The 27,833-nt window shown below is 41.8% G+C and overlaps 3 protein-coding genes across 3 annotated transcripts; 2 read left to right on the top strand and 1 right to left on the bottom strand.

Moving 5' to 3' along the window:
- Positions 1–6,378: 6,378 nt before the first annotated feature.
- On the bottom strand, positions 6,379–14,620 carry ptpn1 (protein tyrosine phosphatase non-receptor type 1). Its single transcript, XM_071921386.2, has 9 exons — positions 14,184–14,620; positions 13,291–13,381; positions 12,172–12,272; positions 10,346–10,444; positions 10,077–10,214; positions 9,644–9,853; positions 9,214–9,375; positions 8,853–9,013; positions 6,379–8,675 (listed from the first exon to the last, which is right to left on the bottom strand). The coding sequence occupies exons 1-9, from the start codon at positions 14,238–14,240 to the stop codon at positions 8,381–8,383; spliced, it is 1,314 nt and encodes a 437-aa protein (XP_071777487.1). The 5' UTR covers positions 14,241–14,620; the 3' UTR covers positions 6,379–8,380.
- Positions 14,621–14,756: 136 nt separating this feature from the next.
- Positions 14,757–21,544, top strand: klhl12 (kelch-like family member 12). Its single transcript, XM_071921421.2, has 12 exons — positions 14,757–15,022; positions 15,685–15,914; positions 16,328–16,481; positions 16,699–16,916; positions 17,894–18,043; positions 18,186–18,300; positions 18,416–18,522; positions 18,606–18,801; positions 18,943–19,101; positions 19,194–19,292; positions 19,400–19,586; positions 20,557–21,544. Exons 2-12 carry the CDS (start codon positions 15,732–15,734, stop codon positions 20,681–20,683), a joined length of 1,695 nt encoding a protein of 564 aa, XP_071777522.1. The 5' UTR covers positions 14,757–15,022; positions 15,685–15,731; the 3' UTR covers positions 20,684–21,544.
- Positions 21,545–22,628: 1,084 nt separating this feature from the next.
- tuba5 (tubulin alpha 5) lies at positions 22,629–26,734 on the top strand. Its single transcript, XM_071921379.2, has 5 exons — positions 22,629–22,762; positions 24,124–24,349; positions 24,807–24,955; positions 25,439–26,119; positions 26,220–26,734. The coding sequence occupies exons 1-5, from the start codon at positions 22,760–22,762 to the stop codon at positions 26,514–26,516; spliced, it is 1,356 nt and encodes a 451-aa protein (XP_071777480.1). The 5' UTR covers positions 22,629–22,759; the 3' UTR covers positions 26,517–26,734.
- The last annotated feature ends 1,099 nt before the right edge of the window (positions 26,735–27,833 follow it).

The raw sequence follows: 27,833 nt of genomic DNA, 5'->3' as shown, positions 1-27,833 counted from the left end.
CCATTAAGATTTTATCTAGAACCATTTGAGCATGATGCTGTAGTTCTACTTTCCAGTAGAACCTTTATGGTTCTACTATGATACAAGCCTAAAGAACCTCTTTCTGGTTCTACATGGAACCCTCTTAGTTCAGAGTTTAAGATTTTATTGATTACTTTCAAAGCAATAAATGATCTACCGACAAAACTTGCTTTTAACTGCTAACATTAGAATTTAGCTTTTTCAATCTTTCATTCTGCTATTGCTCGCGTTTGCTCTAGTTCTTTTTTTCTGTTTTATTCTATGTAAAGCACTTTGTGACTTTGTTTCAAACAGTGCTACACAACTAAAGTTTATCATTATGATTATTAATTACAGTTCCTCCTACAAGTGAAAGGAACACCGGACATCCGGAACATGGGGTGTAACGGGAACCCAGACCGCCTGAGCTACCGTAAAGGGACCAGAAGATGATCTATCTTGAAGTGAACCCAGATTTCAACATCTTTATCCACTTCTCCTATTTTGCTGTAGATGACTGCGAAGAGGCATCGCTGACGTGCAAAAGTGACTTGTGGTCACTACACAGCAAGTATCATTGCCCAGGTCTTGTGTAACATTAGGCCACCCAGCGTCTTGCAAAACGAGCATTGACTTATTAGAACAACACACACGGGTGTCAAGAGTTTACTTCAGTAAGCTTACAGTATGCAAAGGTTTAACGGATGCTTCACATACAGAGACCAACAGGTGTTTCCTTACTGCGTACTAAAGTAATACACCGCATTGATATATCATTAAAGCATTCATTCATTGATATGTGAATGATATAAATCCCACTTCCACTAGGGTTTCAGCGACTTTTATGAAACTAGTTAATTGTAGCTCTATGCAAAATGTTGAGGGTGCTGTGCCTTCAGTTAGGAGTAAGGTGATTTAATATACTTCCTCTCATGTTAAAATGGCTAAAAATGTGGTAATACAAATTCCAAAAGAGGCCTCTGTGAATGACCATTTGAAAAGCTTGTACAAAGTAATTGATCAAAATTATGGTAGTTTTTGAAGGATAGCAAGTCATTTTTTAACAGAAAGATGACACTTTTAGTTACCAACTGGAGAGATATTGAATGATGAACTTCACTCATCCTTTCAGAAGTTGTCTTCAGGCCGCAGACTGAAGGCCCCACTGGCCAAGAAAAATGGCTACAAACACTCATTTGTGCCCTCTGCTGTGGCCATTCTTAATAATGGGCTACTTAAGGCTTCCCCTCTCTATTACTGCTCTTAAACTGACACACACACACTGCTTATCATTTATTATGCATATATTATCTATTTATTTATTGTTGATATTGTGTTGATGTTTTTATACTTGATGTTTTTATACTTGTTTTTAATAGTACCATGTAGGCAGGTGCACACAGACACATAGACCTCAATAATGTCATGTGTGGAGTACTTTTGAAGAACTCTCTTTTGAGGCACCAAAGTTTCAATCAACAGGCCTATAGAAAGTTTAGCTCATTGCCCTGTTCCTCAAAACACTCCTTTAAAACTTCCTAGATTACCAGATACACTAACTTAGGGTCACATAAACTAAGGTCCTGTTTTCTTTTGACAATAGGGACTCAAAGACTGCAAATAATGGAAGTGAAATTTTTTTTTACTGTATTGCACATGTTGAAATTAAAGAAATAGTTGCAAGAATTGCATCTGTGCAAACATTAGAGCACTAAAAGAGTAATAGAGTGCACTTTCAGTTCATTGTACATTATACATGGACTGGACTGGACACATCCGATCAAGTATAGAGATAAAAGACGTACTTTAATAGAATAGACTCTGCAAGAAGTGGAAACTGTTACTGGTATTGCAGCTATCAATGGATTTGTCATTCTATCTCTTTATCATTCAGCTTTGCGTCTATTCATACATCATACATACATACATATAGTGTGTGAAGAAAGATTGTTTACTAGTGTTATTTGTAAGCACTAGTGTGTAGACTTGTATTTTGAGTCATGACAGGATGATAACACTGAGAAAGCTTTTTTTCCATCTGTAAATCTCACCCTTCACGCATATGTGCCTATACTCTTTATCAATACACTCATAAAATCTTGGATAGGTGCTTTAAATAGAAGCAGTAGTGATCTGTGGGGTTTGACATGTACAGATTACTCAACAGGAAACAGGGCGTGTTGACTGGTGGCAGACATGAAAATATTCACCACCCACACCAGCTAAGATATGTGGCCATCCTCACGTTCACATCAACCATGGCACCTTTCACCTCAATTCCATCAGTTGGTGCTCCAAACACACAACCATCTCGACAGTGATCTGCCATGAAGGCAGTGATGCAATGATCTGTATATCAGGAAACTCAAAAATATAATCGCACATCAAATGTTACATCCACACCGCAGCTTTTGGACAGTTGCTATGAAGACAACATCAACACTAACCAAAGGAACACTTTTGACATCTGTGGTGAGGCAGGGAGGTCAGCGAGCTTTGTTTACATGCGGACCCTATGTCTGCGTCAACGTCATAAGTCAGCGAGAGGAAGGATGCGGCAGCTTTTTAGCGCAGCAGGGGGAAACACCAGCGCCAGCCTCTCTGTATTTACGCTATGACCTACATGCATGAAGTGAGCCTGATGACAGCCGTACGGCATGTCACGTCTATGGCTGCGCTTGACACTTCTGTCCACAACAGTCGCCAGGCACAGGAACAGGAACAGCAACTGCTCTCGGGTGAGTGTCATAACAACCGTCACCAAAGAGATCAACCTCATGGTGTGTGTGGCTGCGGTTTCAGGAGAGCAACAACACAATGCTTTTCCATTTGAGTGAAAAACACAAACACAACTGCTCAGTACAAACACTCATATTCTTAAGATATTGTATATCACCAGTAACAAATGAAAATAGTAGTTTCAAATGGATCAATACTGAAAGCTGACCCAGTCTCACTCAGTCTTCACTACCCTATCTAGGTTCTGAAATGATAAGGTCATGAGGAAACACGGTAAACATCACAATGCATTCACACCTCCCGCTATCAATTTCCCATTGTATGGTGTGTGGGGTGACTCAGGCTCAGAGTGCAGAGTCATACTTTTGGAAAAATCTCTCTCTCTCTCCTCATGGTTTCACATTCAGGAATTTCCTGATCCCTACTTGGCTCACTGTGAAAATGATCCGCAGTCTGCAAATGAGAGTTCCAGCCAAAGGTCGTCCCACCCGCCCTTAAAGCTGGCCGGCTATTGGGAAGTTCCAGGTTAATAACAAATCTGAGGACACACACTGGGAGAGTCAGCAAGGATTTTGATGACTTCTGACTGTCTGATTGTCAACACTGTGTGAAATTAGACGTAGTAAGTAAGTAAGTAGGCTAGTCTAGTCACTAGTAGGCTAATCTGTAGTGAATTTCAGTTTTGGTTCTTATCACTTTTTTCAGACCTGTCATCTTTCCCTAAAGCCATCACACAAATTCATTTTGATCATAATTGTTACATTTCTGACTTACCACTACTATTGTACTGACCATAGCAAATTGTCAGTACAATAGTGGTAGTAAATTAAACTCACAAACACACAGTACGGTGTGTACCCAGATGTGTTGATTATCGGTTGTGAAATCTCTAAACCCCTGCTTAAGGAACACAAAATGAAAATGCATCAGCATGAAGAACAGTGATGAGTCAACAACAATGTCAGATCAGATAACACTTTGTTTCAATAGAGCTATGCCTTTAAGATCACTTCCTGCGCTGGCCACACCTTGATAGTAGTTTTCCCAATGAAGATGAGTGCAGCTTGTTCCATCTTGCCGACCGGCTGACGTCAAGAAGCCGCTCGTGGTTGGGAGTGCTATTACTCACTGTTTAAGTTGCATTCCTGTGCAGCGTGTACCAGTGCCTCCCTCTTATTTCCCAAACAGGAAGTTCTAGCCAGGACGGTTGCCAAATCATTTACACTATACCAGCGGCAACACAGTTTACTCTTTTAAAGGCCTGAGAGTGTGGACCAACGTCTGTGTCTCCACACAAGCTTGCTTCCTCAATATGGACTGACCATAACTGCTACGGTCTTTATAGTAAAATGAACCAAAGGTCATTCGTGGCTCCTTTATAATGCAAACAGCTTGGAGACAAGTCAAGAAAACAGTTCTCATTAAGCTTAAAAATGTATACTTTGAAACTACATTGTACTACATTGAAAACTTTGTATTTCAGTGTAGTACAAGCCTGACTGTAGTGCTAAAAGGAACTCAATGTGTTTTCACAACAAACTATTAAGAAACAAACTGATTTTACATCTGTAATGTCTGTGGTCAAGATATGGGAATTCAAAGTCCAGTTTATGAAAATATTCTTCTTATTCTTCTTCTTAAACATGGGGGTGATTAGATATTATTTCAACTACATTATTGTATCAAAGGGGGGAATATGTTTGGCAAGTAGTATAATGATTTCTCTAGAAATGTGAAAGAAGGGCATGTTCTACCACTAGAGAAATACTCCTGACAGTCAACTGTAAATAAAAGAGTGATAATTGATGAACAAACCCAGGTGCAGTAGAGAAAACAGGAAAGTGTGGGCTGTGAGAAAAGGCCAAAGCACTAAAGTCACTGATCAAAGCAAAGGAACCAGAGTCTTACAGAGTCCCACAGAGCCACCTTGTGGTGCTTTTAAAAGACTTGACTCAGTTCTTCAAATGGCACAGAAGTAATGTTATTCACAATATTAAATACACTGACTGGCACATAATAATGGAGGTTTTTGGAGGTGACTCACTGTAATAACACATTCCAATCCATAAATATCCCTATTTGTAGTATTCCTGTGGTGTTGCATGCATTTTCTGTCTATATAGCAATGTCATAAACCTTGATCATTGGCTTTGGCCTGTTCATTACAAATCTATCCATTTACAAATCTTTTGTTTGATTATAAGCAACTTGTTTGCCTATCTAGGTAGACATGTGGTGACATATGTGTATAAGTGTATAAGTGAAATACTATGAGAGGACAAGCTACTTTAAGGGGTTAAATATCAAGCCTCCTGCTCTGATGTCACTAGTTTTTTTAAATCCCCCCACAGCGCAAAATGTTGAAATCTCAACCTCCACTCGTGCCAGTTCACAGGAAAACAACCCCAGAAACGCTGTGTACGCACTGCGCATGTGGAATGGAATGGACGAGGAGGACTGAATGACAGCAGTGATGGAGGCTGCCATCTTTATGCACCTGGTATATTGGCATGGTGGTGATGCAAGGGCACAAGGTCATGGACTTGGGCTCTGTTCCAAGCAGTGCACGCTCTTTAGAAATGCAGGGTCATCAGAAAAGTGTGTATCTGTGAAGGACTGTGAAGGACAGGCAAAACAAATCAAATAATAGGTAACCATAGTCAAATGACAGCCAAAATCAACTGCATTTATGGCAATGTTCCACATTGTTAGGAATTATATGCAATATAATAGGAATAGATGACCAAGAATCTGTTGAAAATGGTGCAACAAGCCTGGGTAATCATCCAGAACAATTTGTTTTGCATACTGTTTGAAGTTGTCTAGTGTGGGTGTGAGTTGTAATTCAGTTGTTGGTCCCAAGCAAGCTAACTGCAGCACAGACAGTTGGGTTTGCAGGTTTGAGCCTCAGCTTAGTGAATACTGTTCACAACCAGACCAGCTGTCCAGGTCCTGAGCCCAGCTGGGCCAGAGGGCTCATATAGATTAATGAATTACAATGCAGTTATTTCCACAAGTCATAAGTAAGGCCCGTAATGTTTTGTCCCACCTTCAGGGATACTTGAAGCAGCTGTTCTCTTCGAATTACCCAAATTACACTGAATATTGGTCCCATTTACAAAGCTGTTTGCAACGCCACTGATCCTGGGCCAGACTGAATGTGGAACCTGGGGCAGGACCAAGACATGGCTCCATTAGTCTGCTGTTCACTTCAGCCCAAAACTGTCTAGTGTTGTGTGTTGTGCAATGTCAGGCCTAGACATGGATTTGCTTTTAGCTGATTCAATTACCTGAATGAAGTGGTGACATGTATACATATTTTTGCCTTGGGACAAATAATTGCTTTTCATTCGGTCTTTTTCCAGCAATGTTCTCAAATCTGCCTCATACCCATTAAAGCTCAGCTGTGTGAATATCTCTGATTCACTTCATATAGTTGAGTTTTCACTGTGTTGAATGTTACATAGATAGCTGTGCCCCATCATAAGGCACATTAGCCTTTTTCATATCCACTGGAGTCCTAACAATGAGATGAAAACACGTTGATGTGTGACATTTTATTACCACCGTCATTGTTCAGAATTAAGACTGAGAATGGAGTTGATGAACATAAATCTGTTCCAAAAACCAGAACAAATCAACAGTAGACTTTTTTTTATTAAAAAAGGAAAACAATGAATGTAAATAAAAAATACATGTTTTCGAGCTCAGCATAAGTATAGAAAAACAGGAAAACCTGGTGCAATGGCTGCCCAGGTGCTGAGATTTAATCCCTTGCTGAAGCAGAACAAAATAACTCAGCACACTGAAACCTGATTTGAAAAAAAATATATCTATAAGGGTGTGTCCATGAACAGGACATTTATACATTCTAGAGAAAGGTACAGCTGTGGGACTCAAGCACTGTACTTTTTTGAGTCACAAAGGTAAACTGAATGCTAGCAGCTGAACTAATCTCTTCTTAGGACAAACTTGTTGATTCACAACTGCAGCATGCTAAAAAGTTAAAAGTAATCATACAAAACAATATTGCCAGCTCAGGGCCACGCCATGACAAAACGGATCATCCCTACAGTGTATTATTTCATCCCTGTGCTGGTGTTTGATTTTTGGTTTGTTCAAAATCCCTGGCTCCCTGTTCAGACAGGCAGGATGGTTTAGCATTCAGAGGTTGGTAACTTAAAGGGTGACATACTAGTAAGTATCTGTATTGCTGGCGAACAGAGTGGGGCGTTAGCTACTTTGTATCTCCATTGGTTAAGCTGGCATTCTTGTGCGTAAACGCGGCTCCCTGTGTTCAGACTGAAACACATTAAACGACTTCACAACGCGCATCGGGCGCACTCGGGTATGTTACGCATTCGCTTCTCTCAGCACGAAAAGCCTCCGCACATCTCATCCGTTTTGGTGACTCTGAAAAGTTGCTCTCCCTGAATGATTCTAATAATGAAGCAACTCCTTAAGAGCCAAATTGTAGAAAAAGTTAAGATTTTGCTAATGCCAATTTTTGAGAATGCCAGGCGGAGGGAGAATGAGACGCCTCACACCGAGTCAAACGGAACAGCTGGAGACGTGCAGCGAATGCACCGTTTCTATCCAAAACTTACTGTACCGACAAGCAGGCTGTTCTGTGTAACCGTCGAGCTACCAGGGCAAGAATAAGCATGGGGATCAATTACCAGGAGGCACCCTAGATTACATCTCACATTTGACGTAAATGTTATTATATTAGCTTGAATATTTCTCACTAAGTAGATTTAACTCAAGCATCAGTAGAAAGCTCCAACAACTACCACTCGCACAAATTTACACGCACACACACTCTCACTCAACCAGCACGCCTCCTGCAGCCCTACATGGGCCACTAGTGGAGACAGTTAAGATGTCAATGCCCCCCCTGCATGCATCCCTCATCTAGTGGGGACAGGGTTGCTTCCCTCTAGTTTCCACACACTTCACCTTACTTTTGGGTTTAATACTGACCCATCTACAGGAGAACAAAAAAGAAAAAAAGTTTGGTATCTCCCTTATTGGTATGCCTTTAGACAGGCAGGTCAGAAATCTGGCTCTGTGATTTCTGATCCATCTGTGTAAGGAAAAACAAAGATTTGTGGAAAAAAAAAAAAATGAAAGCCTACTGGACACATTGGTAAAGGCTGAAATGGAAGAACACTTACGAGTGTCATTTGGTAAATGAAGAGAGGGCACACATGTAAAAATGGGCTGACAGACCATTCAGCCTGGTTCACAGAGTGGTTCACAGAACACAGGAGCTACAACATACCCTTTCCTCTACGGATTGCTATAAAGGGAAACATGTGTGGACTCTGGTATTTTTAAGTCGGCACATGTATTTGGGATGTGACACCTGAAAAATTGAGGCCCTGAGCATCCAAACTGACAGTTTGAAGGGGAGTTACGGTGGGTAAGAGGGAAACAGCAGCCCCTTATTCCCAACCAGCCGTCCCCTTGCACTGCATTTGTAAATTAAACGAGTGAACCTGAATCCGCTGAAGTCCAAATAATCCACTCGCTCGCAGAGTAAACCCAGAGTCAAAGAAGGCCGGCCAGACCGGCCTAATTCACTCTGCAAAAACAGTGAAAAGAAAGGGAGGAACAGAAGGAGGAGGAAGGAAAGACATCAGTGGAAACAGGCTCGATAACAGACATAAGCACCGAGAGCCAGTGCCGTGCACAGGCACACGTTGGCTAGTAGAGGGGACCAAGACCCGGGTGCAGGGCGGCTTTCCTCTGGCTGCTCCGCTGCCTGGGTGAACTCCGGCTCTTCCGCCTCGTGCTGCTGCTGCTGGGATTTGGTTGGAGCTTTGGAGGTCTGATCTTGGATTCCCGTCTGGAAATCCGGCTGATCAGCAGACTCAGCGGGGGGCTGGGGGGCAGCAATATTCCTCCTTCGCAAATCGGGCTCTTGTGAGGACCTGAATGAGGAAACGTTGTGAGAAGAGTGATATAGCGGTCGGGAGATCTTCATCATGCAGACGAGGACGCTTTTCTGCAAACTAAGAATGGTTATGTCCCTTTTAGAAAGACTTTAAATTAGCCGTTCTGGACAGAAGACAGAAAAAGTCTTTCAAATAGATGATTTGGATGCTTACCCCAGAGTGTGGATGTCATTCTGTCGGATGATCTCGTCATTTTCTGGAAAGAAGGATGGCTCAACTTTGCCATTGTGAGGATCTCTGGCAGGGGGCGGAGGAGGAGGAGGTGTGAACTCTGGAGGAACATCTTCTTCGTTCGAGAGCTCTTTCCAGGATTCCTGGACAGAAACATGTAAAATCCCTTTGAGTACTTGCAAAATACATTTCTTGAAATTCATACAGCGAGAAGGACAAGCTGTTTGTGCATATGCATATGCATTTTCTTAATCTGACAAAAAAATTGGATATACCATGGAAAACGTGGCGTTTGTGTTAAAAACCACCAAAAGAAAGAACAGAAGACAGAGAATGGACTTGCCTGCAGAGATGTGTCTCCCATGATGCACTTTGCACCTTCAATGACAGCGAGGTAGGAAAAGCGAAGTTGATCTGCAGTCTGAATCAAGCCCATACGATAACGGCGCATCTCCAGCAGCACATCGCGAATACGCACAGATGACGGGTCCTTGCGGATGGACATCTAAATATAATCGAAAAAAGACATGCGGTACGTAAGTGCAAGGTTAGAGTTTAAAGTGCCTGATGAAATGGAACTGTATCAAATATCAACCCCTAAATATCACTGGAGCCTTGTGCTCCTTATTATTGGTTGTTTGTAATGTTGATGATCAACAAATTTAGGATTATTCTACTATTTCACTCAGTTGCTCTAGATAAGCGTGAGCTAATTTAACAGGTTAACTCCATATTAACATCATGATTTCTCAATAGCAGAGCTGAGTACAAACCAGTAAGAGGCAGGTGTCAACAAGACAAAAGGTCCCGGAGCGTCCGATGCCGGCGCTGCAGTGCACCACCACGGGTCCCTGGTCCGAATTGAGACAACCTGACTCTCGCACCTTGAACAGGAAGTTAAGGAAGGAGGCAGGAGACTCTGGTACCCCAAAGTCAGGCCAGGTGGTGTAGTGAAAATGTAAAATCTCCCGAGTTTCTTGAGTCTGTAGAGGGACATTGAGGGGGAAACAAATCCAGCGATACAACAAGTGAGTTAAAGGACCAAAGAAGAGACCAGGACCCATATGCATTAAGTATCACAGTTTTTCTCTTAAGTCATTATGAAGTTTAATAAGTCATTTGACCTGGCCAGCGATCCTAGATCAGTACTCATAGGTTTTACATGTACATGCCCAAAAAATAGCAAAAACTAGAGAGAAAACTTACAGACAGATTTTCCAGCTCCAGCTGACGGACTGTGTAGTAAGACTTGATGTCTTCTGAAACGAGGGTAAGCTTGAAATTGGTGTCTTCAAAGATAGCATCTTTCTCCTCTCTGTGGGGCCAATACTGGGCACATTTCACCTAAAAACAAATTCAGTTGTATTTTACATTTGAGGGCCAGAAGCAAGCAGTAATGATATCGGGGCAAACAGTTACTGAGGCTATGTCACTTATACATAATTTCCACTGAGAAGAAAGAAACCACTGCTTACAGATCCTTTCTCTATGACTCGGTTCAGCATCACCACACCGCGGGTCCGCTGCTCCCACACCATCTCCCAGAAGTGGCCACATGTATTAGGAAGGGGTCCCTGAAAAGACAAAGGGGACAGATGTGGTATTAGAAAAGCGGAGTGTATTCCCAGTAGGCCTGAATGAAACCATCATGTCATCCTATTTATAGATCTGGCCAAGGCTTTTGATACTGCTGACCAAACTCTTCCTAAATAAAGATTGCTTAGTGTAGGACTCTCAATGCAAGAGGAAGGATGGTTTGTAAACTTCCTGATAGATTCCAGCGAACTCAGTACTCAGTATCAAACTCAGTATCAAAACGTGTCAAATGCTAATCATCTACTGTTGGGCTGCTAACCTTGTTGAAGCCTTTAAAAACGTCCAAACTGCTTTTAAGACAGCACAAGCTACCTTGTGTCATTTGAAACTTCAATGCTGAGAGAACAAAACATATGTTGTTTAAAAAAAAAAGTCAGTTGAATCTTTACATAATAGGAATTAATCTAATTTATGACTACTTCTCCTTCAGGCCACATATTCAGCACCTTGCTAAGAAATTACAAGGGAGATTGGGATTTTAGTTTAGGAACAAGTCCTGTTTTTCTTTCACATCTCGAGAAACACTGGATGCCGCCACTTTCATGGCAGTAATTGATTATGGAGATGTTCTATAGTCACATGCCTTCATGCCTTGGACACTGTGTATCATGGACCATTGAGGTTTACTACTGACTGTAAAGCGCTCAGTCATCATTATATCTTGTATGTTCAGGCTGACTGGTCTGCCCTGTCCACTCGTGCACTTATACATTTTATCAATAAGGCCTTTCTGGGTCTTAAATGGGCACTTAGATTTCTGCAAAACTTGGTAGAAATGACCGTTCACGGTCTCAGAAATTGTTTATGTTATCTGTCCCAAAAGTTGTTATCTGTCCCAAAAGTCAGAACTGAATTAGGCAAAAGAGCCTTGAGCTTTGTTTAGTGAAGGTTAAAATAGATTTGGCCCACGAGCGTTCTGGTTCGATACTGGACCATTGTCTTTTGAAGCGCTTATGTAGTTCTCTCTTTTTTTGCTTTTTTTGATTGTACTTTGGTTTTATTCACTATTTTACCTTGGTCTTCCTTTTATGTAACTTTGACTGTATTCTGACTTCATACATTGCTGCATGTTGTTGCTCAATAATTTTTATGTTTGTCTTGATGCTGCTTTCTTTGCCAGGTCTCCTTGGAAAAAGAGACTAAAATGGTTAAATAAAAAAATAAAACAAAATTCACTAGCGTCATTACTATGATCCTGGATAGTTCAGTCCAATCTGCAAACACCATGCATCAGTGCCATCACCTGGCACTGTCTGGAGCCACTCCTCTGATAATATAAACAACACATTGCGACAGTACCCAGGTGTATTTTTTTTAGAGATATGGGAACACTTTCAAGTTCACTGCTATGCAAATTTTTGTGTAAGAATCATAGACTGTAGAATAAATGAATAACTCAAACACGTCCACAAGTCGTCAGCCGCACATTCAGTGTCACTGAGCCAGAAGGTGATTCTTGATGATGTTACAGATTACAGGTGTGATTCTCTAGCTTCGCTGTTCATGATAACAAACATTAAGTGAAATGTCCAAGATCATAGGAATCACACATGTGAATTCTGTGTCAGGGACGATTATCCCCTGCGGTCTTTTGGGTTATAGCGAGGGAAAGTCATACTCTCAGTCAGTATCATGCTGAAGGTGACATCACTGCACCTCCAGGAGCATGTCTTGTCCTCCTCAAAGCCTTTTGCTGAGCACTCACCTGAGTAAGGATGTAGCTCCTCTGCGCCTCCTCCACAGATATTAGGCTGGCATTAATGTAGTCATTCGTCCCCAGCTGCAGGCGGATCCTGCTGTGGTCGACTGGGGAGAAGAAAATAAGAATCATGAAAATATATTCACATGTTTGCAATATGCCAAAACCCCCCAGAGACTACAAGTGCAATTGTCTTGAGGCCGTCAGACGAGCACAGCTGCCCGGAACATGACATGTGTGTCTTTGAACAAAACACAGGCGTTGGGTTTTTGGCTTTACAAGCAAGACTGCCTGTGTCCGTTTTCTTGATATGAAGTGAAAGAACACTTCAGCTGCTGAGTCACTGGAATAAACATGTTTTGTTTCGGTTACTGATTTTCACATCAATAAAAAAAGTACATAAACTAGTTGTAATATTGGTGGGCACTATTTGCATATCCTATTTAATGTGAAAAAGAGGAAACCGCACAGTTCAGCTGCTGGACTGTGACGTTATGTAAAAAACACTGAACTACACCTACTGCTGCATGGTGATTCTGACATGAAAAGACGCATCAGCCGTACAATGTGATGTGCCCAAGATGACAGCTGAACAGCAGTCACATTAAAGATAAGACATTCATGGAGCTTTGTCTACATTTAATACGGCCATACTGATACCATTAATAAATACATGGCAGGAAATCAACTGCTTTTGAGAATAGGACATAAAATAGGAATTAGAAGTCACATTTTTCACTATGTCACTCCATCCGCAATGATGCAGTGGTTAGCCTATTGTGTAATGGCACTGTGCTGTTCACAAAATGATTAATACAATGTTTGCATCTGAGACTGAGTTGTGGGCGAATCAACTTAGCAACTGTGTTCTGGCTGGTACTACAACCATAAAGACTAAGAAGCAGAAGCATAAATTACCCTTTAAGTCACCACTGGCTGAAGTTTGATCATAAATAGGAGATTACAGAGCTTCAGCTATCTTAGGTGTGATATGTAACACTGTAGGAGGTGTGCTGCTTATAGTCACAGGCTGCTGTCTACCCTCCATTTAAATGTCATCACTGTAAAATAACATTTAAATAGATTGTTCTGTCCATTGCTTTGAGACGGTCAAGTGTAACTTACATGGGCTAACATCTCTGTAACGGTTCCGACTTTTGTTTTCAGGTAATTTGGCGAGTTTGCAAGGCAGCTCGCTTGACTGCTGACGAATTTCCTGTAAAAAAAAAAAAAAAAAAGACATTACATTAAAATGCTGGTGCAATATGAGAGGTACATGCCATCACATGTCATGCCCCTGTGGTTGTTACAGGCTTTAAAACAGAATTTATATGATAAGAGGTCCTGAGGTCTCTCTGACTAGGCCCACCACTGGTAGCATTTATAAAGAATTTGGAAAGGGGGATTTTTCCTCTGGTTAAGTCTGTTGATAAACTGTAATAAACAACTGTACCAACACCTCCAGTCAAATTCTCATAGATGTTATATGGTGAGAAACTCCCTCAAAGTGCCCAAAGTGACCTATGTTGTGTGTGTGTGTGTGTGTGTGTTGTTTTTTTTTTTTTTTTTTTGGGGGGGGTGCTTTGACATAGCAAGTAGGCCTATATACAACAGTAAAATACAGTCATATACTGATACTATCAGTGATTACTGCCTATTTTGTGCATGAAGCTGTCATAAATGGTCGGCCCGAGCTGAAAAGGCTGAAATGGACATTATTCAAACTGTATTAATGTAAAAGCACATGCTACAAAAGTATCAAGTGATACCAGATGTATAATTTGCATCAGACTGTTATCTAAATACGAGGCAATAACGTGATGAGATCTGCTGCTTATGAGAGCCAGGCAGACACATCAATCATCGGATTGGTCCGAGCAGGAGAACGGTCAACTAAGAGGAACAAGGCAGATAATTACAGAAATTACAGTTATGTCGGCGCGGCATAACGGATTATCTGTCCTAAATGTGCCAGTCTCAACACTCGATTTGCACCTTGATTTACCGAGGGATCCTACCTGGTAAATGGCGCTCCAACTCCCGAGTTCATCGATTTCCCGAAACTCGGCTTCCATCGCAGTCCGGCTGCCACTCCTTCACCCGATACGGTCAACTGCAACTCCTGAACGATTAAACTATTTCTACTCCGACAGTGTCCAGCAATTGCCGACAACTGTTCCGCCACTATTCTATATTTCTAAGTACTGTAGGCGACATAGATTACTGTTGTCTTTCGGCCTGGTCTTACCGGAAACACGCCGTAGGCTCCTCCTACACGTTATCACGACTGTCCTTGGGTGGCTAAAAAAACAAACTAAACTGCGTTTAAAAGATAGATTATTCCTCTTGGAGGTCTGAGGGAAGGTTTGTAGGTCCTCGTCAGACCAACATATATCGCTTCATATGTACGAGATATTCACTTTACCATTCCTACAGGCGCTATGGAGGTGAGTAAACGAGGACGCGCGGAAGGCATCTTTCTTCTGGAATGAAACGCGTCCTTCGTCGTGGAGCGCGCACGTACACCGACGTAGTGGGCTGTTTACGTCCAGCCTGGAGAATCTCTGCTGTGACGTGCTGTAGTTAGCGCTACAGTGTGTAAATGAAATATTGTAGCTAGTTCAAAATCGCGTCGGAGATAATATTACATTATTTTGAAATATCAAAAACACATTTTTCCCCAAGAGGGCCCACGCGTAGTGGCACCCCAGCCGAGGCCATCATGGATTACCTATAGTTCAGTGGCTTTTACTAGAGACTGTGACAGCAGGGATTGGGACTAGAGACTTTGTTGCTACTAGCTAGCAAAGCTAGTTACATAGCCAAACGTTTTGAACCAACGTTACTACGGTGACAGGTATATGCAAATTCTGGACATGTTTTTTGTGTGTCAGTTGATTTGTTGTCTTCCTCCAACCATTAGCTTACTTTATAACGCTACATGTTGTGTGTATCGTTAGCCTAGAGTTAACGTTAGCCCTGAGTTGACGTTTGCTGCTAACTGTGTTAGCTTTTATATGCAACTATAGTTATTGCCTTCCACCCTCTAAATGATCACACAGGTAACATTAGCTGAGAAACACATCCAAACTCCATTTCTTTATTTCGCTGTATACCAGAAATTTGCTGTTCGAATTTCACACACACATTACACCCACATTACACACACACACACACACACACACACACACACACACACACACACAGACTCACTCACTCACTCAGTCACTCACTCATCCACCAAATGACAAATAATATTGCAGGGCTGCAGAACAAAGATTAAGATGCAGTTATCAAGGCTCAATCTTGTCCAGTCCATATCTACTAAGTGGTTTCTAATTTGTATGCTCAGCTTGTAAAATGTTGACGTGTAGAGTGACAAGAGTTAAGATTTTATTTACTCAGTAAGGTTTGACTTCTCCCAGCTATGATCGGACTGAGCCAGGCTGAAGTTCCTTGTGTCTGGACTTCGTTGTCTCTTCTCAAAGGTTGTTGTTTTTCTGGCTGTTTATTTATTAGAGTCTTGGATTATTTTGAGGTCCTTGGGAAATACTCCTCAACACATCATGGCTCCCAAAGACATCATGACCAATTCCCATGCCAAATCCATCCTCAATGCCATGAATTCACTTCGCAAGAGCAACACACTCTGCGATATCACTCTGAGGGTGGAGAACACAGATTTTCCAGCTCACCGTATTGTCCTGGCCGCCTGCAGCGACTACTTTTGTGCCATGTTTACCAGTGAGGTAACTGAAACTCTTCATTATTTTGAGTGTTCAGTGCTTGGCCTGAATACAAAGAGGGTTGTTGAATTCTTTGCCTCTTCTAAATGTGTTACCTATGGCATGACAGAAATAAGTTAAGAGCATAATGGACTCTATTCTCAGGAAAGGAAGGCGCCCCGGTTACACTTCAGGATATGATCTGTTTATTTTAACCAATTAATTTGACTTAGCTCACCTCTCTATTTTGGTCTTTCTGAGGATCACTAAGGCAACGTTTCCCATTATTAATATATATCTGCCTACAGTTGAGTCTCATGCTTAAAAGACAATCATAAGAGAATTTCTAAGGGATTATAATTAATCCCTATAAATAATCCCTTAATGCTGTGTTCCTTGCCGTCACACCTGTTGTCTCTGTTGTTGTGGCTCTGCAGCTAGCAGAGAAGGGGAAATCTTTTGTCGACATTCAGGGGCTCACTGCATCAACAATGGAGATCCTGCTGGACTTTGTCTACACAGAGACAGTGCTTGTTACAGTGGAGAATGTACAAGAACTGCTTCCTGCAGCATGCCTGCTGCAGCTCAAAGGTAAGTTTAGAAGTGTCTACTGTAACCTGATTTGAATAGCACGTGCTGAAGGCAGCTGGTATCGCTGTGAGTATAATGTGTAAAACAGGCATGGCACCAGTTTTCAAATGAGTTGTCTGCAGCATTTCCAGATCTGGATTGATGTGCGACTCTCATGATTTGGCTGAATTTGAATGATACATGTGTACATATACAAATGTATCTTTGTTTTCCTCAGGGGTGAAAAGAGCATGTTGTGATTTTCTGGATAGTCAGCTCGATCCCTCCAACTGTCTGGGGATTCGGGACTTTGCCGAGACTCACAATTGCCTTGACCTGATGCAGGCTGCTGAGCTCTTCTCCCAAAAGCACTTCCCTGAGGTGGTTCAGCACGAGGAGTTCATGCTGCTCAGCCAGACGGAAGTTGAAAAGCTTATAAAATGTGATGAAATCCAGGTAGGAAAACTGGATGTCTTGAGGCATTGCCCTTTTCGATGTTATTGTCAAGTGTGCTGTCAGGCTGCTTGGTCTGTATTGTTGTATATTGTGGAGCTGTGCCTCAAGCACAAACTAAATTTGTGTGTGGAGACACCTGAGATCAGTCTGTAATAATAATGGCTTCTCTGCTCCCCAATAAATCTGTATACCTGCAGCAACTCTCAGGGTCAGAGTTAGTGTTAAGATGCCTGAAAAAATTGCATGATTTTAATAGTGTGAATTATAGTGTTTGACTTTCACAGCTTTCATATTGTGCTACAAACACCTGAGAAGGAAAAGAAAAAAGCAAGTACCAACTTGCTGTAATCTCAGTTAGTGCCCCCCCACTCCCAGTACCTCTCACTTTTGTGGATTTGGCTGACAATGAAATTGCAGAGAAGGAAACCTGATTTAAGTTTGCCTTTGTGCTCAGGAAATTCCTGTCTCTAACCACACGCGTTGCTTTGTGAAAACATGGTTATTATCACATGATGATTTATAGATCACCAAATCACTCAAAGGATTCTTCCTGTCATTTTTGTTGTTTTGAAAATTAAGCTAGACCATGCATGTAAATCACAGGCACGCATCATTTGCCCTCAGTACACCTATTTCTCTTTGTAACATCTCTCTCACATGAAGAATTTATTGAGAGAATTTGTTGCGTGCTTTACCTTTAGTAGGCTGCACAGTTTTACTGTTAACACTAATGCCACAAGAACGTTTTTTTTCCTATGTAACAAGACTCGCAATTACTGAAATAATAATTAAGTGCTGAAAAATAGTTATTGATAGTGCTTAGCGCTGCACAACTTAGCTAGTTGCATTCTTGTTTCACTAATGAATATTATCCAAGATCTAACAAATGCAGTTGTCAGCTCATTCTTTAATAATAATGTGTGAATTCAATTTCTTTACTTAAGTTATAAATCTTATTATACGCTGTCTGTATGTAGGTGGACTCAGAAGAACCTGTGTTTGAGGCAGTGTTGAATTGGGTCAAACACAACCGGAAAGAGAGAGAGCCGTATTTACCCGACATGCTTGAGTTTGTTCGAATGCCTCTGCTGACTCCCCGCTACATTACAGATGTCATTGATTCTGAGGTGAGCCAGACTGCACACTGGAGGCTGAGTCCCTCCTGACAGTTATTGTGTAATAATACATCTAGCTTCCAACAGAGAATTAACTTTTGAGGTATTCTCCACAGTTACCATCCCAATTAAGTTATGTTTTAACATGTTCCAGCCACTCATTCGGTGTAGTCTACCATGTCGAGACCTTGTGGATGAGGCCAAGAAATTCCACTTAAGACCAGAGCTGAGGAGTGAGATGCAGGGCCCACGCACACAAGCTAGATTAGGTATGAGTCCTGTTCTTAATAGCAATTTAGCTCTATGAACTCCTCCCATATGCCACATTTGTAAACCACATTGTTGTTGATATAAAACAGTAAAGTGATTTATGATTCTTTTCAGGTGCCAAAGAAGTCCTGTTGGTTATAGGTGGGTTTGGCAGTCAACAATCGCCAATAGACATAGTTGAGAAATACGATCCTAAAACTCAAGAATGGAGCTTCCTACCTGTAAGTATTGAATACTTGCAATAGCACATTGTGATTTTTCTGATGTTAGTGCAGTTGATTGATCCCCGGCATGCTCTTTACAGAACATTGCACGGAAGAGGCGTTACGTGGCCACGGTGTCGCTCCATGACCGAGTGTATGTGATCGGAGGCTACGATGGTCGGTCGAGGCTCAGCTCAGTGGAATGTCTGGACTACACAGCGGACGAGGACGGCGTTTGGTACACCGTGGCCACCATGAATGTACGGCGTGGCCTTGCTGGGGCCACAACACTCGGAGGTAAAGGATCTTCTGCCGGTGCCAGAACGGTCAGAGGTTCATCCAGACAGAATTACCGCCTTTGAACGTTTTCTTCTCTTTTATAAAAGTCAACAGTGCATTCATTTTGTTGTGCATTCTTTCTTATTTGGCTCTTAACAGACATGATCTATGTTGCCGGAGGCTTCGACGGCAGCCGGCGTCATACCAGCATGGAGCGATACGACCCAAACATTGACCAGTGGAGCATGCTGGGAGACATGCAGACAGCCAGAGAGGGAGCGGGGTTGGTGGTGGCCAGTGGACTTATATACTGTCTAGGTAGGAACAGATATCTGACATCGCAGTCGCAGCTTTGACACATTGGTTCAGATTTAGAAAATATGGTAGCTTGTCCTGTTATTTATTCACAGGTGGCTACGATGGCTTAAATATACTGAATTCAGTGGAGCGGTATGATCCACACACGGGGCACTGGACAAGCGTTACACCCATGGCCACCAAGCGGTCAGGTAGGTTTAAGATAATGGAGAGGAATTAAATATTACTAGGCAGCTTATTGTGTGTTGTTTGGTGGAACTGTTTATCTGACAGGCCTCTATACTGTTTCTATATACAGGAGCTGGTGTAGCTTTGCTCAATGACCACATCTATGTGGTAGGAGGCTTTGATGGCGTTTCACACCTCGACTCTGTGGAGGTGTATAACATCAGAACAGACTATTGGACCACTGTAGCCAGTATGACCACTCCTCGATGTTATGTGGGAGCAACTGTTCTCCGAGGACGACTCTATGCTATAGCTGGGTAAGTAATGGTCCCGTGATCACCTGCCGTCTGTTGCACCGGGCAGTTCACATGTAGGCTAGTTTGAGTGTAAAATCTCACTAAGTCTGAGTTTACATATTGCTAATTTTAATGGTCACAAGTTAACTTTTTAAAAAAAAAGTCAACTTAGAACTCACGCCTACCTCGTCCTAGGTGTAAAGTATTCCGCAAAATAGCCGTTGTATGGAGCATCGATTTGATAGATGGGAAAACTTACTGCAGGACCCGGAGGAGCAATTACAGTCCAGTTTACGTTGGCAACATGAAATTAGACCAGAAACAGAACCAAACTGCAATTTTAGCTAGCTAACAATAAAATAATAACGTTTTTCCACTCTATTAGTGATAAGGAGAATTGCAGTAGGCCTAACTACATAGCAGGGTATGGGAGACAAGCTACAAATTCATCCTCATATTTTATCCGAGATAACATACCTGTTTTATGACAAAGTTTATCCTCTTTTTCTCTTGCTATCATGGAAGTTAGAAAACTAAGTGAGGCTACTGTTAATTAGGACATGAGAAATTGATTTTGGCATGCATGTTATTGGCCACTGAATGGAAAACATCTCTGTCAGCAACAATGTTTTGGTTAGTGGTTCCTTTACACTAAGATGTAGGCCTGCGTTTGGTCTCCATGGTGCAATTATGCAAAGATACAGCTTTAGTGTGAAACTAACTAGTTTCAACCTAACATTTAATTTAGACTTTACACCCTAACTTGGGAGCGAACACACATCCAGCTGGTGCAACAGGCTGCAGGATTATTTATAGGCAAATCCCAGTACAGTAATGCACACTTGTTTACATTATGCTTTTATTGTTATATTCTTTTAAGCAGCATTTCCTTGTGGAGTCATTTATTGTTGTGATGTGATGCAACTAAAACCCCTCTCTCCCACTGTATTTCACAATCTCTCTACCTCACTCTGTCTCGATCTCTTTGTAGTTATGATGGGAACTCTCTGCTCAGCAGTATTGAGTGTTATGACCCAGTTATCGACACCTGGGAGGTCGTCACCTCCATGGCCACACAGCGCTGTGATGCAGGAGTGTGTGTTCTACGAGAAAAGTGATCTTTGCCAAGAACAAGAATCTTTAGAAGACGACAAGTGGCGAAGAGGACAGGCAGCTAGACTTTGTTAAAATGCCACTACAATGGAGCCACAAAGGGAGATGTTTGGTCGCCAGTATGCAAATAGCTACACTCAAAAACTATTGATTGCAGCTGTTTGTGCTGCTCTCTCTACCAGACGGTTAAACCTTTGCAACTTGGACTGTGCAACAGAGATTCAGCTTCGCCGTGGTAGACTCCAAGGAACCCATCACCACTTGCATGACTCTCTTCGGTGGTACTTGTTGCTGTCGTTACCTGTGAGATTATTTTTTCAGTTTGTCTTCAAAGTGCAATATATTTCTACTTGTTGGGGAAAAAAATGAAAAGATGGAGCAGATTTAGACTCCAGCTGCTGCTATATGCCTTATGCCCTTGGCCTACATCTAACAGAGAACATCCGTGTTGCCTCCCATTTTGACTGTGATGATTGTTACATTAGCTTGTTATCAAGTATAATCATTTGGCATTTGCAAGGTCATTAATGGGTCAGTAATTCAATCCCTTTTTGTAATTCTTTCTGTATAAAGTGCTTTTAGAATCAAATCACTTTAATACAAACGGTTTACTACTTGTTATTGCTCTCAAAATAGAAAATATATTTAGAGATAAATATTGTTTTAGGAAATGACTGAATTGTACCGTTTTACTCCGCTTATTTTGTCCTCTTATGTGATTGTTGAGATTGAAAAGAGAGGAAAAAAGGCAAAATAATGAGTATGAGGTGCATGTGATTGTCCTCAGCTTATTCATTTGGACATGTACATGTAAGTCATCAAGTCCTAAAGTCACTGTTGCTTGGGAAGTGAATAAACATAATGAGAAGTGATTCATTTTATCTGTTAAGTCTCTCCAGTCCATTAACACCTGTTTAGTAATGCAGAGAGACAAAATGCCCCAGCCTCTTACGCATCAACAGCTGAGTCAGTAGCACTTCTGTCATCAAAGTGATAATTTATTTACATCTATTTAAAATGTTGGATTAAACTCTATTCTCTGACTCCAGAAATCCCATTGTACACCACTTGACACGGTGTGCTTTAAAGATTTTAATGGACCAACCACTCAGAGCAACTGATTACCTGTTTCCTATGGCTCCAGAGCATAAACAGTATGTCCACAAGCCATCGCAATGCAAATCATGGTTCAACTTCAATGTGCACTGTACCACACTTACTCTTTTCTGTACCATATGGAAAAGATTGCTTCAGTATCAATGTAGCAGCTCAAGGATTTGTCTCTCTCTAGCTCTGGGAGAGAGACTTGTTGTTATTCATAATTCTACACTGAACTCTCTAAATTCAAGGGAATGACTTATGTCAATTCATTTTTATGGTGGACTTTCCCTTTAAAAAGGCCTTTGCTGGCTAACCTCTGTTAAGATGCAGAAGACAAAGTTATGAAATAACATGTAGCCTATATGTAACCAACAGCTAAACCATTTTAATTTAAAGTAGAAACTATTCATCTGTGAAATAGTCATTATTTATCCATACTTTACCTCTGGAATGAACTATGAACAACTGTGACTAGGTTAACCTTAATAGGGAGGGGAGGGGAGGGGGGGGGGGGGGGTACTGTGTCTGGATCAAACCCTGTATTAAGTTTTGAAAGAGCGTTAGTGGAATTATTGCTCAATGTGAAATAGAATAGACACGGCTAAATCTAAACCTGATCAGAAGAGCAAACATGAATCAAAATATGAAACATGGCAGTGTAATTTGTTCTCGTCATCTTGTCCTGATATTGAGGGCGACATGTCCCCATGTCTCCTCCAAATCTGCACCTATGCTCCTTCAGTAATATAACCTGAGCGTGCACCGTCAGAGCAGAGCGGTGCGCCGCGCCGCGCGGTCCGGACCAGACGAAACTATAAAGAGCGCGTGGCACAGCGGGCGGCACAGTGCAGCGCTGTGTTGGCGGAGACTCGTTACCCGTCCGGTCGACACTGCAGAACAGCTCATCTATTTAGGCTGAAGCCTCTTGATAGACCATCAACTTCTATCAAAACCTACTACTTACAAATATCTGGAGCAACATGGTGAGAGACTGTACTAACTTTTGACTCAGAATTAGTTGAAATGAAGGGATGTTTTGTTTTTTGGGGATGTTTGGCTATTGGCTTTTGACTGTAATTTAGTACCATAAGCAGTTCAGAACAGAGCAAATTTCTTTATCGTTTACAAAAAGATGGAATGTTTGTCTTTTGCTGCTTTTCGAACCTCAGTCAGTTTTTAAAGCCTAAGTAGCCTATTTAAATGTTCATATCTGGTCAAAAGACTTGTTAGGCCTTATTATCTGACAGGGCGACGCTATTGAATTTGAATAGACTATAGCACCTGATTTTCTCCAATCTACAAAACCCTGGGTGAGAAGTTGCCCACTACAAGTGTAGTGTATTTAGGATGACAGATGCAGTTGTTAAGGTTCACCATGTAGACCTACAACTTTTTGAAGCTATCATTTAATTAGGCTATTTTAAGCTAAACGTCCCCTTGTGTTACAGAGCATATTCAAAATGTTATTCTTAATTGTTTTGTGAATCATGAGCATAGAGAGGCTGTTTATGGTAGATATCTGCCTATACTGCAGCAAGAGGTGCTCACTGCAGATTTTTATCTTCAGCCTCAGAACAAATCAGACCTTTGTTGGTTCTTTGTGGTTTTTTAGTGTCTTACCTCTAATCAGTGTTCATATTGTAAACTTCAGTCTGTTGACGTCTTACAAATGTCACTCAACAGCAGAAAATCATCTTGGGGGAAGTTTCCCCCAGGAGGACAAAAGCTGAAATTCTCAACATGTTGAAACATGACTGCTGGAAATACTTGGGAAATGCAGAATGCCAGCTTATCCTGTTTCTAGCATTGTTTACTCTTAACACTTGCGAAAGCAGAGCTCAATTACAAGGAACAATATGTCCGGACACATTTTTGCATTGCAACTTGAGCTGTTATGCAGCGTCATCTGTTTGTAATTACATTGACCCCCAGGCTCTGAAACATCCATGAACTTCACCTCAACAGCAATGTCGAATGTTAGAAGTTCGTTTAAGGCTCTGGTCCTCAACCTGGGGGTCGGGACCCTGCAGGGGTTCGCAAGATGATTTATGGTATCTGAAAAAATGCATATTTCTAATATAAAAATGTATTAGCAGGTTTGAATGTGATGAATGTTTGCAGTCTCTATGCTCCTTCCAATAATTAAAGTTAAGAGCCTAAAAAGAGAAATAATCCTCATTTGACTCCAAAGTTCATCATCCTATAGGGTTTATGCTTCACGAGTAGACGAGTAGAAAATGTTGAAAACCACAGTTTTTACTGTCTACTTGGTGCTTTTAGTATGTGGAATCTTTGTGACAGACATGAAAAATGTCATATATTAATGACAGTTTTTTCTGTTCAGAGAGAGTGCATCTCCATCCACGTGGGCCAGGCAGGTGTCCAGACAGGGAACGCCTGCTGGGAGCTCTTCTGCCTGGAGCATGGCGTCGGGCCTGACGGCGTGTTTCTGGACAGCCCTGCCGAGCCAAACACCCGTCAGGATCCCTTCAACACTTTCTTCAACACCGGGAGCTCTGGGCGTCACGTCCCGAGAGCTATATATGTAGACCTGGAGCCCACAGTGGTTGGTGAGCAGCCCCTTTATATGTGCTCATAGTGTACTCTCTTTATCTCTTTTTTCTCATTATCTTTCCCCTCGCCCTTTATCACTGCATCATGTGTGGTCACACGCATCTAGTGTGAGTGCGTCTCCCTCCACATGGGTCATGCAGGATTGTTCACTGTACACTGTACTGAAAGGAACGCAGGTATCCAAGCAACAAGTACAGTGGTGGCAGTGATGACTGCTTTACCTTTTATCCAGTGAGACAGATGCTCGATAACACTTACAAAAGCCTATTTATGTAAATGGTAAGTTTTTGAGTGGAATATTGAATTGATTTATGATGATAATACACACCTGAACATAATGTGTATGTTGTTTTGGAGGCAGACATACGCCACTGTGCAATCTGTCAAGGTAAATCGAGTTCTGCAATTGATCTGAACATCCTCAGTGAGAAAAAAAAAACGCTTTCTTTTCAGATGAAGTCAGGGTTGGAAAATACAGGGAGCTCTTCCACCCTGAGCAGCTGATCTCTGGAAAGGAGGATGCAGCCAACAACTACGCTCGCGGCCATTACACTGTCGGGAAAGAAATCATCGACGGGGTCTTGGAGCGTGTTCGGAAAATGGTCAGTGGGGTGTAATAATTATGATGCCTGCCTGAAGCTGACATACTGTTTACTATTGAGGTTTTAAAAGGGAATACCAGTGAATTTCATTGTTCAAACATGGTTTTCCTATGCCCTAAGTTAATATTAATGAACATTCAGTATGCCGTCTCCCACAGCCAGAAATGAGAGAGAAAGGTTTGTCAAATTTAATGATGAGAATGATGCTGCTGCTATAATTAGTCTTGTTATGTAAGCTTAAAGAAATGTCATATGTATGCAGAACACATTAACTTTCTGTTATGAATATGTATAAATTCAACAGTCAACCTCTGACCCCAGGAAGCTGTACTGTAGTTACCACTGGAACTGAAGCCTTTCCCCTGACTTTACTTATCAGTAATTTCAACAGGCAAATTTGAATTACTATCAAATTTCTACCTGAAAACAGCAACCAGGAACACAGAAAAAACGCTTAATGTAGAATACTTTTCTTCTCCTCAGACGGACCAGTGCACAGGTCTGCAAGGATTCCTTGTGTTTCATAGTTTTGGAGGTGGCACCGGCTCGGGCTTCACCTCCCTGCTGATGGAGCGTCTGTCTGTCGACTACGGCAAGAAATCCAAGTTGGAGTTCGCCATCTACCCGGCTCCGCAGGTGTCCACCGCTGTGGTGGAGCCCTACAACTCCATCCTGACCACCCACACCACCCTAGAGCACTCCGACTGCGCCTTCATGGTGGACAACGAGGCCATCTATGACATCTGTCATCGCAACATGGACATCGAGAGTCCCAGTTACACCAACCTCAACAGATTGATTGGTCAGATTGTTTCCTCCATCACCGCCTCCCTTCGTTTCGACGGCGCCCTCAACGTCGATCTGATGGAGTTCCAGACCAACTTGGTGCCGTTCCCGCGCATCCATTTCCCTCTGGTGACCTACTCACCCATCATCTCCGCTGAGAAAGCTTACCACGAGCAACTGACTGTCTCTGAGATCACAACTGCCTGCTTCGAGCCGACCAATCAGATGGTCAAGTGCGATCCTCGTCACGGCAAGTACATGGCTTGCTGTATGCTGTACCGAGGTGATGTCGTCCCTAAGGATGTAAACGCTGCCATCGCAAATATAAAGACCAGACGTTCCATTCAGTTCGTTGATTGGTGCCCCACTGGTTTCAAGGTGAGTAACATTATGAACTGGCAATTATAATTGTAACTTGAGATGCACATCAGTACACACCCTTTTCTGTGATTACTTCTCTCTGACTTTGTCTCAACAGGTTGGAATCAATTATCAGCCTCCAACTGCAGTTCCTGGAGGCGACCTGGCCAAAGTCCAGAGGGCTGTGTGCATGCTGAGCAACACCACCGCCATTGCCGAGGCCTGGTCTCGCCTTGACCACAAGTTTGACCTTATGTACGCTAAGCGCGCTTTTGTCCACTGGTACGTGGGCGAAGGCATGGAGGAGGGAGAGTTTGCCGAGGCCAGAGAGGACCTGGCCTGTCTTGAGAAGGATTATGAGGAGCTGGGTAAAATGAGCCTCGACTCTGACGATGACGAAGAGGGCCAATACTGAATCTTGAAGCCCGGGGGCTGTGCTGGCTACACAGCAATTGTCCTATCCTGTATTGAGTTAATAACCACTTCATAATTACACTGTGTATCTTCTAAGCCCAAGAAAAACAAATTGAATTTCTTTCTCATTACAGTGCTTGTATAATGTCAGTTTTAAATTCAAGGGACAAACTATATTGCATTTGAATCATGTGCTGCTGAATAAAGCTCATTTTGGCATATTCTGTGTGAGATTTAATAGAAACCACATGCATGCATAAAACTAACCACAATAGCCTATATGAAATAACTAGGTTAAATGAAATCTTCCAAAATACAAGGAGTTGCAAGGTTAGTATGTACCATTAGTAGCCAACAGAGTATCTAAGGCACCTTCACTTGTGCCATCATGGCTACTTATTCATTGCTTTAGTAGCTAAGGAAAAGGACAGCTCCCAGTCTGATTCCTTGGTCTTTCCTCAGATAAGGCCCATCATCCAACTAGACACCACAAGCAATAAGACCAGTGATGTAGTGGCAAGTGCAAAGGTGGATTAACTATGACCTGCAGACAGTGATCATAACCACCAATATGAACAAAAATCAGCATTCATTGTTGTTCTTTCTTAAAAGACCCTATCTTCATGTAACTTATTTTGATGCTACTTATATACTAGGAAATATATACTAGGAATTTGCATCATCAAGATTTGTGTGTGAAAAGGTGAGTATAGGCTACTATATTTGCAAATATAGTGGAGGTTAAACTGAGTTTGTGTGGGTTTACCCTCCACTGCATCCCTGAACATGACATTGACCAAGTTTCTAAACTGGAACACAGTTGACAAAAGCCTCTGATTGTGTAGCAGCAAGTGTTATAAAACCTTTATGAGGCACATCCAATCAAATTGTCCTTATTGGCTATTTAAACAATAAGTCCCGGTGGCCGTGAAGGTGTCACCTGAAAATATCCATCCGCGCAAGTGTAAACACAAGATAGGCTACAAAGGAGAGTTGTTTTACAGATAGTGAATAATACATTCACTAACAAGGTGTTGACCAAAACTATCGTATTGATATTCACAATTAGATACAATAAGCAGTATGATACAGTGGAAAATGCCATGGGCCGTCACACTTTTCGATTATTTTTCAAGCTAGATATGTAATTAGACATAACTAAAGTAGCCCGGTCTTGCATGATTTCTGGAGTATGTTCGTTAAATTCTATAGGTAGCCTGCTGTTAACCATAGACTATTTTAAATTCATGTAAATATTTTCATTTTGGCTGTTGTTTAGGACCATAAAATCCATCACAATTCTATAGCCAAGACCAAC

This window comes from Centroberyx gerrardi, chromosome 14 (assembly GCF_048128805.1).
Source record: "Centroberyx gerrardi isolate f3 chromosome 14, fCenGer3.hap1.cur.20231027, whole genome shotgun sequence".
Classification (NCBI taxonomy): Eukaryota; Metazoa; Chordata; class Actinopteri; order Beryciformes; family Berycidae; genus Centroberyx; species Centroberyx gerrardi.
The sequence above is the reverse complement of the archived record's forward strand: the minus strand, read 5'-3'. Positions and strand labels throughout refer to the sequence as shown.

Excerpts from the sequence above, each read along its gene's own strand:
- ptpn1 (XM_071921386.2), bottom strand. The coding sequence starts at position 14,240 with ATGGAAGCCGAGTTTCGGGAAATCGATGAACTCGGGAGTTGGAGCGCC. Across the intron at positions 12,273-13,290 it reads TTACAGAGATGTTAGCCCAT|TCGACCACAGCAGGATCCGC; the intron begins GTAAGTTACACT and ends TCTTCTCCCCAG. Across the intron at positions 9,014-9,213 it reads TGGGAGACACATCTCTGCAG|GAATCCTGGAAAGAGCTCTC; the intron begins GCAAGTCCATTC and ends GTTTCTGTCCAG.
- tuba5 (XM_071921379.2), top strand. Across the intron at positions 24,350-24,806 it reads CCTGGAGCCCACAGTGGTTG|ATGAAGTCAGGGTTGGAAAA; the intron begins GTGAGCAGCCCC and ends CTTTCTTTTCAG. Across the intron at positions 24,956-25,438 it reads TGGAGCGTGTTCGGAAAATG|ACGGACCAGTGCACAGGTCT; the intron begins GTCAGTGGGGTG and ends TCTTCTCCTCAG.
- klhl12 (XM_071921421.2), top strand. The coding sequence starts at position 15,732 with ATGGCTCCCAAAGACATCATGACCAATTCCCATGCCAAATCCATCCTC. Across the intron at positions 18,301-18,415 it reads ACGCACACAAGCTAGATTAG|GTGCCAAAGAAGTCCTGTTG; the intron begins GTATGAGTCCTG and ends GATTCTTTTCAG. Across the intron at positions 18,802-18,942 it reads TGGGGCCACAACACTCGGAG|ACATGATCTATGTTGCCGGA; the intron begins GTAAAGGATCTT and ends GGCTCTTAACAG.